This window comes from Dermacentor silvarum, chromosome 10 (genome assembly GCF_013339745.2).
Source record: "Dermacentor silvarum isolate Dsil-2018 chromosome 10, BIME_Dsil_1.4, whole genome shotgun sequence".
In the NCBI taxonomy this organism is placed as follows: Eukaryota; Metazoa; Arthropoda; class Arachnida; order Ixodida; family Ixodidae; genus Dermacentor; species Dermacentor silvarum.
This window is the reverse complement of record NC_051163.1, coordinates 33,944,609-33,957,895: the sequence shown is the minus strand read 5'-3', so window position 1 is coordinate 33,957,895 and position 13,287 is coordinate 33,944,609. Positions and strand designations below refer to the sequence as shown.

At 47.0% G+C, this 13,287-nt stretch overlaps 1 protein-coding gene across 2 annotated transcripts in view; it reads right to left on the bottom strand.

Moving 5' to 3' along the window:
• Positions 1-7,107: 7,107 nt before the first annotated feature.
• Positions 7,108-13,287, bottom strand: part of LOC119430971 (serine/arginine repetitive matrix protein 1) — a 148,809-nt gene continuing 142,629 nt past the window's right edge. For both annotated transcript variants that reach the window (XM_049657776.1, XM_037698438.2), the window contains one exon: positions 7,108-12,706. In XM_049657776.1, coding sequence (XP_049513733.1) covers positions 12,254-12,706 — 453 coding nt within the window. In that variant the 3' untranslated portion in view covers positions 7,108-12,253. The remainder of the gene's footprint in view (positions 12,707-13,287) is intronic.

The following is a 13,287-nucleotide window of genomic DNA, read 5'->3' as shown; positions in this document are numbered from 1 at the left end:
CGCCTTCAATGCTCTCGTCCACGATAACAAATACAGCAGTACAACTGGCACTGGATGTCGATACAAGTACAAAAATTTTAAACCCAGTTATAACACATACACAAGCACACACACGCGCGCGCGACGCACACACACACGCACGTACGCACGCACGCAAATTCTCATCGGTGCCAAGGGTATCAAGTTGCGTTTACCTGCTTAGCCCATTAGGACGCACACAACAATAAATATACTTGGTCGTAACTCTTTTGCACTTAGCTGCAGTCGCTCGTTCGTGCAGATGCTCGAAAACAGTGTGTCGGAAGGGAACGAAAGCAGAAACTAAAAACGATGAAAAAAAAAAAAACGATATTTTTGACGGGAACGAAAACGTAACCAAAACGGTATTTATTATCTTGTTTCGGGGCCGGTGCAAACGAAATATTTTTGATTGGTTTTCGGTTCAAAGGGCAAGTCGGCAATTCGCATGAACCGACGCCAGGCAACGTCAGAATTAGCGCGTATCTCAGGTAGCGATAGTGCGAGCGATAGCCGGTCGAGCGCTCCACTAATCTAAGCCTGCCGCTCGGTGCACTAGCAGATCGGCATCGTTGCAAAACCCAGCGCTTGCGCGCTCAGGAGCTCATCGTTTCGCTTTCTACCGGTAGAACGCTTTGTTACCGAAGCTGTATCGTTCATGTTCTTTTAAGTTTGTTTTATCGGAACAGCGGTCACGCATTTCGGCGAGTACACTCGATGACGGGCTACTTCTGAGATCATGCTCAGTGCCTTGAGTCAAGGCACTGAGCATGATCTCAGAATTCATAATTCATAATAACCGGATTTACGCGAAGCAAGGACTGCCTCACCGAGGACGAGACTAGTGCAAGCCCTCGTCGTCAGCCGCATCGCGTTCGCGCTACCGTATCAAACCACGCGCAAAACGGTTACCGCGCCCATAGACAAATAAAGTGAGAAAAATATTTGACAGCAATATTGAGAAACACTAATATTGAGACAGTGATTCTCAAATTATTGAAAAAAAAATGAATACTATGTTTTTGTCATTACACATGCTTCGAAAATGTTTGCATGCGAACCAAAACCGTTATGAACCGGTACGGATCATTTTTTTTTTCCGTTCCGGAGCAGAACCGGAACGGAACTTTTTTCCGTGGAACGAAACTAAAACCAGAACGAAAAAAAAAAAAAAAACATTTCGTTCCGACAACCCGCTCACAAACGCTATTCTGTCTCAGTGCGTCCCCGTTGGAACGGCTAGATGGCACGGGACTGTGCACGTGATCGGCTTGGCTAACCAGAGAAATAATTCCCACTCGGGCCTTTTCCAGTGTGTTGCGTGCGCTGCTAACGCTGTTAAGCTGACCTGATGAGGCTCGAGTTTTAATCGAATAACGGCAGACGGTGCTTCCTAACTTGACGACAGGGTGTCTCTAACACGATCAGCAGATTCTAAGAATTGTCGTATTCTGCTTGTTTTCTGTTCCCGTCCTGGCACCGACAAGAACATACGCAAACTTGCTCGCTCTGCTTTCTGCATTTATCTTCGCCATCGCAATAAGCGCAGCAGAGAAAAAAAGAAGAACAACCAATACCCGAGGTACTTCAAATGAAGGAGTTTTCTTAGGTTCCTTCTGTTTCTCTCTTTCGCACTTTCTGCTGCACTCAACATTTGAAGTGATGTGCCAGGGCGTCATTCCAGCTAACACCTTGCGTAATGAGCGAAGGAACGCGGCGTGTTACATTTGCGACAAGAAAACATGGGCATTCTGCACGACTTCGCGACGCAAGCTTTCTTCGAAAGCGCAAGAAAAAAAAAAAAAAACTCTCTTCCGACGTGTAACGCTCTCAGCGCAATTATCTGGCGCGTATTCTTTGCATGTACGTGTCTCCGTTCTTGCTCTTTTCTCCGTTCTTTCTGCGTCTGATTATCGGTTTGAAAGTCCTGTCCTGACGTACTAAATAAGAGTCTCGTAATAAAGTATAGCAAATTCTTTTTTAAAACAAAGTGCAAACAAACGTAACAACGAAAATGAGCCGCGAATGCAGCGTCTCGTATGAGCGAATCAGAGGGCGCCTCGAACGTTCTTGTCGTGAGGGATCTACACTTTATTCCCAACTATAGCGTCGAACTAGGGATCCAAATGTATTTGCCACAAGTTTCACGGCCCATATAGTATACTGTACGCAAGTAATAAACTTCAATTCAATTGGATGTAGCCTTCAGGACTTTCAGGCCAGATTTAACCGGAACGGAAATTATTTTAACTGCACGCTTTGTGGAAACCTGCTCACGTCACGGGTCTCGCTATTTTTTGTCTTTTCTTTTTTAACGTACTTCCCTCTCTGTCCTCCCCCCCCCCCCCCCCCCCCCCGCGTGCCCAGCAACTTGCTAGAAAAGTGCACCTAAGGCTGGCACCCTCCTGCCCTTCCTGTTATCAGTTAACTTTTTCGCTTACACTAAGCCCTAAAGAAAAGCCAGCACAACCATCTTGTGGACAAGTCTCAAGTCACAAGCCAGGGAAGAACACGTTTCTGTGCTCCTCCTCCTCCTCAGAAAGAAAGAAAGAAAGAAAGAAAGGAAGGAAGAAAGAAAGAAAGAAAGAAAGAAAGTGATAACTTCCGCTTCGAGCAAACAATATGCGAGGCTTCAAACGCAGAACCCCAGCTATTTACACCCGACGAACCGCCGGTTTCGCTTTCTCACATCGGTTCGTGCGTGAGCAACGCACGTGGGCTCTTGCTCTCGCTTCCCTGCTTGTCCTGGTGACACGCTTCGCTGGTCGCGACGCACACGGGCCGCGACGAGACTTGCCTTTGTCGGGACGGTGCTCGTGACAGCTGATGCGGCGCCTTGTCGCCTCGCCTGACAGACGTGAGAAGTGGCTCGCTCCGTTCCCGGCGGCGGGAGCCCGCCCTTCGGCGTCTGGGACTTCCGTACACAGACGATGCACCCCGTCTCGCTTGTACCGTACGGCCTCCGGGACTAGCGTCGGCCCGTCAAGAGCTCTGTGCCGTGTGCTGGTTTATAGTGAAACGCTTTCAACGTGGTACAAATTTTCAATGAGAACCATTTCTTGGCGAACATTTGCCACTTTGAGAGTATCTATCTATCTATCTATCTATCTATCTATCTATCTATCTATCTATCTATCTATCTATCTATCTATCTATCTATCTATCTATCTATCTATCTATCTATAGCCGCTTCGTCTTCATGCTCTCATGGTCGTTTCGTAAACTTGGTAGGTACCAAAATTGGCATAGTGTGACAAGAGTGTATGACGAATATAAATGATAGGTCGTGACATGAATGTCCTGACATGCGTGCTATGTAGGTCATGAAACAGCCGCATACGTCTTGGGGCTCTCATGGTCGTTTCGTTAACGTGGTAGGGTCTCCCCTCTCACTGCTTCGCATAACATCGATTCCCACAGGGCGTGGGATCTGCTAGATTTTTCTCTTTCTTTTTTTTTTTTTTTTTACTGCGACTGTCGTTAGAAGCACGAAACTGGAGTTGCTGTTTACCTCTGTCTGCCCGTTCGTACCGCGGTTGCAGTTGTTATGCCCTAAAAAATGTGGCTCACACTCAACTAATAGGGTCGACAAAGAAATTGATGTTCTCTTCCAAGTGTTCACCAGAAATAAGTTTTAGGATAGATATAGAGTAAATGATATATCAAGGCGAAATTACATGTAAAAAATCAGAAATGGAACAACAGTGAGAATCATTATTGAAAAGAGATTCCAATTTTAGCAGGGCAATCCGTTTGACTGGATGAGTAATTCCTGCAGGGAGGAGCAAGCATCCTTGTGACTGAATCGCAGAGTCGAGGTTCCAAACGAAAGAATAGCAGGATATCATTAACTCCAGGCCAAGACATCGAAAGGGAAGTTCCAAGATTCTCGGGCAGCAATAAAGCGGCGACAAGGCAGGAAAAGATATCGAGTTGCTTAGACATCAGAGAACTGAGGGAATGGCTCCAAACTTGACGTGCGAAGGTAAAAGGTCACAGAGGAGAATGCGCCAACGTAATTTCGTCGACAGCCGTCATCGTCAACTCGCGGTCGTCATGACAACTCATCTTCCTCGGCTTCACCCTTATGTACTTAGCGAAAAAAAAATAGAACTGTACATCACCGCCCCTGGCATTCAGAATTCAGTCCCATGCGGTAACGCATAGTTGACAGCGGGACATTCTTACCTGTGCGCCGACGCGCGCAGCTTCGGCGTTTACTGATTTGTACGGGGTGTTGTGTAGCGCACAGACTCCAAGAGTGACGACACCTGTTCGTGCATTTCGGAGGCCACAACATTCAATATATACTGTACCTGAACGAGGATGAAGTTGGGTGCATCGCACAAAAAAAAAAAAGAAAAAGAAAAGAGAAGAAAGTTGTTTTTTGCGAAAATGGGGTATGGTCATTGTCGTCATGGTGTCCGCTTTGAGGCTGCTGCCGCTGCGGTGAATCAGTTCACAGCCGGGTGAATTGCTCAAGTGTGTAGCTTTACTTATTTATTTTGTAGTTGTTTTCCTTAATAGTTGCTGTTTTTACCTCAACTGTGAAGTTTTCACTCTTTCTTTTAAGCTAATACACATCGACTTCCTATGGAGCTTCGTGCCACTTTCGCATGGATGTCACCTTTTGATTTCGAGTTTGTTTTGCGCGTTACGAGGGCGGCGCACTCTTCAAATCTTTTCGAAATTGTTAGCTCGTCGCGACCTCGTTTTCCCTTCGGAATTTGGGGTCGCGTTGACAGCGAAGCAGGTTAAATCAACAGGAACCTCTTCCGGGACCCCTGGCACACGCAAGGGCACTGATGCCGTGCGCACGAGAGCGAAACTGAAGCGAGGAAAAAAAAAAAGCCATACAGCAACCGCCACGGAACCGACACTGCATCGAATACAGCGAGTCTTTTGCCGAGAGCCGCGTATTTGCTGTGTGAAGCACACCGAAAGGTACTACACTTGTCGAGGCGTCTGTATATATGAGCACAAGGGGTGTTCACGCTGTGCCTTGCGAGCCACCGAATGCCATTTGCCTGCAAGGGAATTGCTTCTTGTTTGCATGTTGAGGCTGTTTGGAGGACATCGCGGGCAGTGTTTCGCGGAGCGTGTTAGGTGTTTGCCAAGAGACAGCTAAGACAAGGACAAAGCCCGGGTGGCATAGAGATGCGGTTTTCAGCTCGGCATGGCGCTTGGCACGTTGCGCACATTGTGGCAAAGTGCTGTCCACACTCTGTCGGCGAGGACTCCGCGAAGGCTGCTCGATGCTAGGGCCGTCTCTCTAACGATGTTTCTCCTTCGCTTACTCCTGGTGTTAAAGCCGCTACCAGATCGCATGGATCTTCAGTCGTTCACCCTCTACAGAATTCTGAAGTACAGACACTAGGAAGCTCCAGCATCCTAACGTTATTACGCGTGATAGGGCCGGACAGTTCGCTGAACGCCTTGAAAAAGTGTTCTTCATAGCGGTTTCAATGAAAATGCTGCATTGCCCAGTTGCATTAACTGCTTAGAACATGCCTACGATGTAAGGATGAAAAATGTAATGTCTAGAACAGCTAAGGATTTGTGCTAATATTCCTTTTCATTGCCTCCGAAAAAAAAACATCTGATCGATTGCGGAGCGTAAACACCCGTCTCCACTTTTCAAATCAGCTATAACGAAGTAAACATGCTGGCAAGAAGAACCAGTGGTTCAAGAGTAGCAGAAGTCCCGCTTTTAGTATGCATGATCTGATCGTCCTTCTTAGATCATGACATGCCAAGGGAAGCAAGCGCCTGGAAGGTGTCGAGGCTGTACTAATTGAGTACCTTTGCGTCCTTCCGTTGATTGGTGTGAAGCCAGCGGACATGTCGTCGCATCACCAAGTACACGCAGTCGAGGGTCCAGTTCGCGGCAAGATGTTCCACCTCAAGTATGTGCTGTATTGATATAGTAGTTGAGGCTACTGATCATTCTGCAGTGTCAAATCAACGCTACAAAAAAAAGAGAAAGAAAACTTCAACTCTAAGAGCGCCTCTCCGGAGCTTTATATTGAGCTAAATGGGTTGCTAAGAAGAAAAAAAAACTGCGTAAAGATAGAACACGCGTTGTCTCGTTCCTTCCCTTCATGTCGTGGATTCACGCAGTTTATTTTTCTTTTAAGTATGTCATGTACCAACTGTAAACCAGCCTGCCTAAACAAAGTCCCAAATGGATTGGTGACAGACGCAAGGATTTCACAAGCGCTCAGGTGCTGTCAACATTTTCCTATTGTGATACTGTGCAATACCGTCTTTCGACAATCTGTTGCCAACTTTCACCAGCACAAGTCTTGCACTCACCAATCAAAGTGGTAGATTACGCTATTCGAGTGACAAATGGGTGACTGTTACCCTGTTTTATCAATGCTACCAATTGTGTCGATATGCCCCAAAAATGTAAGAGCATTATTTTTATTCTTTCGTGAAGACATTACATCTCTGTGGCAAGGTCGCAGTATATTAAGTACCAGAATGTGTACTCAACATGTTTATCTGACGAGAATCAGGATTATTGTTCAGCGAGTTGACGCGGTGTGAACCACGCTTGTTTACAGAGATCGTCGTGTGGCCACCTGCAGACTGCGCGATCGTACACATCAGCTATCTATAGCTGTAGATACTGAGTTTCAGATCTGTTTGTTCTATATAGCGCACGGACCCAGAATGCCATTTGACCAGCGTGGTCTTATTGAGGTGTCGAGCCTGTGCTTTATTTCGCGAAAGATGGCGACCATATGGGTGAAGTGGCCACCATTCTAGACAAGTGTGATTCACACTCTGTACAATGACTATTGGCGGAGTTACAAGCAAGCTATGTCATGTGAAAAAAAAAAAAAACGCTGAAAGAAGTGACGCAGGAAGACAGCATCTTTCCTGCGCCTCTCCCTATTTCCCGACCTGCGCATGCGCATTGTCTGTATTCCTCCAGTTCGACAAGCCTCCCGTGATGTTCGTTTCCAGTTCAGTGCGCCCCCAAACGAGTCACGTGTGGCACACTTCTGCCTATTGGAAAAAAGTGTCGCGTGTTCCTGTTTGTGTGCTCAACCTCTAAAACATCAACACAGAACACAAATCCGGTGTAAGAAAACAACCTTTGATATCCTTTTTTTTCGTTTTAATTAAAGCTCCAGAAGACAACAAGTCAGCGTTCGACTAGCATTGGGCTCCTCTGTATTGCAGCGCGCCGCCCGGACCCCGTCTCTTGTTCTCTCGTCACATCGCGCAACCGTAATGCAAACAATGCGCCCTCTACAGTCGTTTTACGTCGTATGATGCAGCAGCAGAAAAAACATACACACAGTGCACGCCCAAAGAGCATCTCCAAAGCACACGAGAGTAGTCAACTTATTTTGAATCCGCACACATGTCAGTGGAAATGAAATGGCGACTTCATAGTAGCAGCCCTTAATTTCGCATGCTTTGTTAATTCATCGAAAAAATGCAGCACATGTTCCAGTCTTGTTCATCTCTTCCTTTAGACAACACTTTTCATTGATAGTTCGTTCTTACTGCTGTATTGCACACATAATTTCGAACGTGATACAGCAAATATTTTCTTGAATGCCGGGTTCCAAAAATAAGGAAACACTTCGATAGAGAAACAGACTCAGCATAGTAGTATCCTTATTGGCACGCTGGGTGCCGTCCACCGGCTGGCTCACTAATTAAATTTCAATTTACAACCTCGGCTAGATAACTCGGAAACTATGATTCACGTGGCTTTATTGCATGCAGGTGGTTCCAACGTACGCTCCTTGGTGAATGGTGACTTGTAATGCTGTAAGCCGAGGACTTTTCACGTCGTTCGTCAATTGCAACAAAGAACTATTAATAACTTGATGAACACAGTTCATCAACGTGGAACAAAGAAGCAACAACGGATGAACTTTTGTCACCCTTCACACAGCGCTTCTTTGAAAAGCCTCTGCTAACTATTGTTGTTAGCAGTGGGGAGCTTCAGTCGAGACATAGCAGCAAATTACATGTAATTTCCCTGACGCCTCGGGTTATATGATTTTGTTGCCTTCTAAAGGCCCCCCTTTTTCAGCTATGCCATCCCTCATGATTAATATATCCTTATCGTACGTAAACTCCCGTCGACTACAGTTATGAAAGCCATGGTGCCTGAGTTCAAGATGGTCGCGGTTGAAGTGAAACACAAATAAAGCCTTGGAGAAATTCTCCCAGTTGATGTACAAATTAAACTTCCGTGGCCGGACACCGTGGCGCGACTCTTCGTGATGTGAACCTCCAGCGGGTAAAAAACATTATCCAGATTAATATCTAGGGTGCTGTAGCACTGAACGGCTCAATGCAGGCCCCGATAAGACACTTCATGGTAGCGCCGGTCACGCTGGCAGTGTCTTTGCAAGTTTTGGCAGATGCTCTGCGTATGGAGGGAGTGCTTGATTTTCGACGTGGCTAAGCTAAAACACAACTCTTCTTACCGCTACCCCTGACTTTCACAACGGTCGCCCGTTTTCAGAGATGAAGGAATTAGAAAGAAGAGCCCCATGCACCCCCGGGCGTCAAGGTACCCAACTCCGCGTCGCTTTGCAATCTCTCTCACCTGCCGCCAGGACCAAACTCCTCTTCTTTCGTACTTGTGCAAGGCTCAAAATGGTCTAATGAAGGACTTTTCTTTAAACTTTTGCCTGAGAATGCGCATCTCTGTGTCCGGAGATGCGTTCCTTTTTGTCTGTCCCGTATGAACTGCGCCAATGACAGGTCAGCATCAGCACCAACATGCCCTGTTTGCCACTTTGTACTGCTTAGCCTCAGCCACGGCGTGTGTACGAGATTCTGTTGACCAATACATTTTCCTTGCACTCAGCGCAAACGGTTGTTTACTGCGCTTTTAGTAGGTAACTACATGCTCGTGATGGCCGCTTTTTAGGAAAAGAAACTACAACTATCGAACTCATATCATGGGTATATATGTCTGCGTGCGTTCGCAAGGGAAACGCAGTCGACAGTATCTCGCAACTCGTCATTGTTTTTCAAAGCCATTTAATGTGGGATTCGTTATGGGAAAGAGACTATAAATGCGAATTTACGTGTGGAGAAGCTTAGCCACCACAAGTACCCTGTGTGAGAATGAGGACTTAACACTATCAGTCCTCCATCATTGGTAGCCTTCAACGTCAACTTTGAACACGTGATTCGATACCGACTCTCAAATATGTAAGCCACCGTCAGAAAAAAAAAAGCCACGTGAATCATAGCTTACCGTGAATCAGTGTGGGTTCATTGTACACCTCCAACCCCCCAGATTTAGACTTCACATTTTGTACCGTTCTTTTACTGTTTGTGTAACGTATCGTAAACGGCCATTTTCTGCAGACGTCACTGTTAGGAAAACCATCAGCCCGGCAGTCTGCTTCGCTCTCTATAAACTCTCAAAACGCGTGGTCAGCGATGCGTACACTGCCCATGAACAACAGTTGTGCCCATAATCAACCTCTGCGTAGATAGTTCACAACGTGTTAAACTGGAGCCAACAGGTGAAGTGAAATACGAGGCGCAATTGATACACGCGCACACAATTATACACACGAGACACAAGCAGCGCGCTTCATTAATTAGTACACACAGCTTTGTCGCAGTAAGCGCCGGAGGTAGTAGTATACAGTTATCCTCGGTAACGGCACCGCGAGCACACATTTATTTTCACAGCACACACAATTCAGCGAAACAAAAGGCTTCGCAGCTTTCTCGCAAAGCACTCAAAAAAAAAAAGAAACACGCAAAAGTGCGACACAGCTTAGCCGTCCCAGCCGGTTACGGTGTCGACAGCCATCATCACTTCTGTACAACTCAGAAAGCAACGACAACTCGGGTGAGTCCTAAATTGCCCAGCTTGGTTGCACACAGCGTCCCTGGTAGTTGTGGTGACGTCGTTGGACAAAGTGAGAAAAGAAAAACAATAAACAGCCTTGTTATGAAAACGTAACGTTACGACGTTTGCGGCGATAGCGGATCTAAGCTACTTTGGTCCACGCCTTCGACGCAACAAGTCAAGGCAGCGAAGTCCGCTGCGAAGCTTCGCACGCAGCGAAGCGCTCTGAACCCTCGACTCAATGCTTATAGATGCGCTTCGGCTTTAACGGCTAGCGTTAAGGCATTGGTCACGTTCAGCGAGTGGAATGGGCCTGAGGATGAGTGGTTGTGGACTCTTATTTCATAAAGCACGTTTAGCTCCAGCGCTCGCAGTACGTAGGCTTACTATTTTGGAGACGAAACACGAGAGTTGGACGAAGCGCGGATGGCAAAGCGACTCGCTAAAAAATTAAAACGTGTCAATCAAGTCACGTGAGCATTGAGGAGCCCGCGAAAGTATAGGCACACTATACATTCGCTAACGCTTTATTATAGCTATGCAACTCTTCTTTCTTGTTTAAAGTTTACTGCTATGCAGTTTACGTCTTGAAGTTCACCCAACGAGAAAAAACAAACGTCAAGTTCTTGCAGGAGATATCGTTACATGAACAACAGGAAAGTATTGTGTTCGCGTTTATTTATTTTTTTTTTCGGCCGCACTTGAGTACGGTAAACATTTAGTATACAGGCGTCGTTAGCAGTTAATCTACATGCTCGAAGCTACACTATCGCACCACAACTGTAAACGCGGCTACATTAAGTACGTAGACATCTTAGAGGACACTACGGATTCGTAAGATGTCACGAGCAACACCAACATGTGACGACTCATGCTCTTAAAGTTGGTATGAGCCGAGAAACGCGAGAAAAAAAAAACGACAAGCTGAAAAAATATTCAGAAAATATCAACTTCCTTTTTGTTTCCGCGCTGTCGAAGTCATCACTGCTGTGGCGAAACGTGAAACGCCTCAAGGTGTCGAGCACATAGCCTGCTGTGGTCCGACTGAACAAATATTGACCGAACTACTTTTTATTTCTTAAAGTGGCACTTGAGTGTTCGGTTCTGTTGTTAAAGCTTTGGTCTGTTCCAGTTTGCTTAGCATAACTAAGAGCGCCGGAGTACAGGTTTCAAAGACTGCAGAGTATCTTCACTTCTGTTGATAACGTAACTCAGTTTATTTTTCTTGTCCGGACAACCATGTGTCACTCGAATCTTTGGGCTTTCCACTATACGCTATGACGTCCAGTATGAAAATTCATTGCGCTATTCAGAGTGCTATCTATTCTTTGTCTACATGAAGACTTTTAATGACGGATTCCATTTGGGTTGAGGCCCAAGTACAGAGGTCAGACTAAAATAACTATCAGCGTGCTTGCATACCAGAGTCCTTGGGGCTCATCCAGTTCGCCACAGCTATGGTGACATTTTTATAGGTTCTTAGGCGCAGTTATCAAGCCAACAACGGGATAGCGATGACGGAGGTCCAGAGAGCTGTCGCCACCATGACGTCATAAAGAAGGCGTTTGCAGATCACATGGTCGTGGCGTCACCGAGTACGTTATGTCTCTTGAGCACACGCAGAGCCTCCTGTAATGGCATGGCTTAATGCCTGCCCCAAGTGCGAGGAAGCGATGCGTATTTGTGCATTCTCTCTTTGGCAATGAGATAATTCTTACGTGAACTCTCTTAAAGGATACCTCAGGAAAGAATCCACTAAAAAGCAACACGGAAAGGTTTATGAATCAGCACATACTCTTATCAGGCCACCTGTTTTTGGTAACTCCTATTCTTTGATGAAAATTTGCTCAATTCTGCCATCGGCTCATCTGCCCAACAGGAATCGCGCAACGAGTCGGAGAACAGATTCACATAGACATGCCGCCTGTCCACGTGACTCTGTCGAATCACGCCGTTCGAAACAGGAGCCTGGATCGGTTACAGCTAGACTCTAAAAACAAAGGCAGCAGTGGCAATTCCTGCAGGCGGGTGTACCACGCTCGAAACATATCTAACTCTATTTTCGCGAGTTCTCGTACTCTTTGATAGATAACGTTAACTCCGTTAACTTCTTTCGAACATCCGGGACGCTGAGTAATGAGGGTGAACTTCATTGTGGCGTGCAGGTCTGGAAAGGAGAGTTCAATATAAAATGACCAATTACTCCAACAAAACAGAGTTTTGTGTTTCTTTTGGGCGCAATTAGGCAGCCTCCTCGACCGCCTATAGCACAGTTCACTGGACCCCGCCCATCGCTACCGCGCTTTTAACAAGGTGTCGACACTTCAGTGCACTTTGAAACGAAAGCTATAGAACCCCCTAAACAACGCCGCAGCGGCAGTGCTAGTGCACGGGGGTGGCCGTCACGGTCGGCTTGATTCTGAGCCAGGGAAACTTGGCACCCTTCGGTATGGACTTGGTCCGGCGAATGTCGCTCTCCGAGGCAGCCCTCTTCGGGCGGCTCGAGGACGACTTGGACTTGTGGCCGCTCTTGGACCCGCTGCGGGACGCGCTCTTGTCCTTGTTGAGGACGGACTGGCTGCGCGAGACTCGCAGCGAGTCCTCGGACGGCGTAGAGTGGTGGCTCACGCCCGGGATGTAGAGCACCACCGTGTCCCGCTGGTAGGCCGGCTCGCTGGTCACCGAGCCGGCCACGGAGCCCTGGGTCGAGCCGGGTCCCGAGACGACGCCCGCGGACCGGCCCGGGCTGCTCGCGTGGATTCGCGGAGAGCGCGGTGAGGACGACTTGGACACCCGGCCGTTGGACGAAGACGCCGCGGCTCTCGCCTGCCTTGCCTGCGATGAAACAATCGTCACTGTGGGCGTGCTACAGTTCTGGTGAGCATCAGCTAAACAGTCATCAACAGTCACAGCTCAACCAGCAACAGACCAGCATCAACAGCCGCAGCTAAAAAGTCAGCTTCGAGCCCAAACAGTAGAACGCTCTCAGGAACCGTCTGGAAGATAATGAGAAGCCAATGATGATGATGATGATGCTGTTTATCGGCATCCCCTTGGAAACGGGGCGGGAACAAATAGCCCCCTAGCCTGCTTGATTTTAATCAGTTGTTACTACATACATCACTATATAGCTTTTTTCTATCTGATCTCGATCTTGCCTTTCGGATTTAAAACCTGTATTACTGCACTGTACCATTACCTACACTTGCAATGACTCCATTTCTATCAATCTCTTCCCTGCTTTTCCTCCACCAGTACACTAATCGTCTCTAACTTATATCTACTGCTGACCAGTTAATCCTTCCATCTTCTTTGGTGGAAGCCGTCTTGGCGAAGTAACGCCCTCGCGGTGACAAAAAAAAAAAAAAAGGTTGAGAAAAGCACATATCATCTCTGTATCAATTCCTTAACCGAAC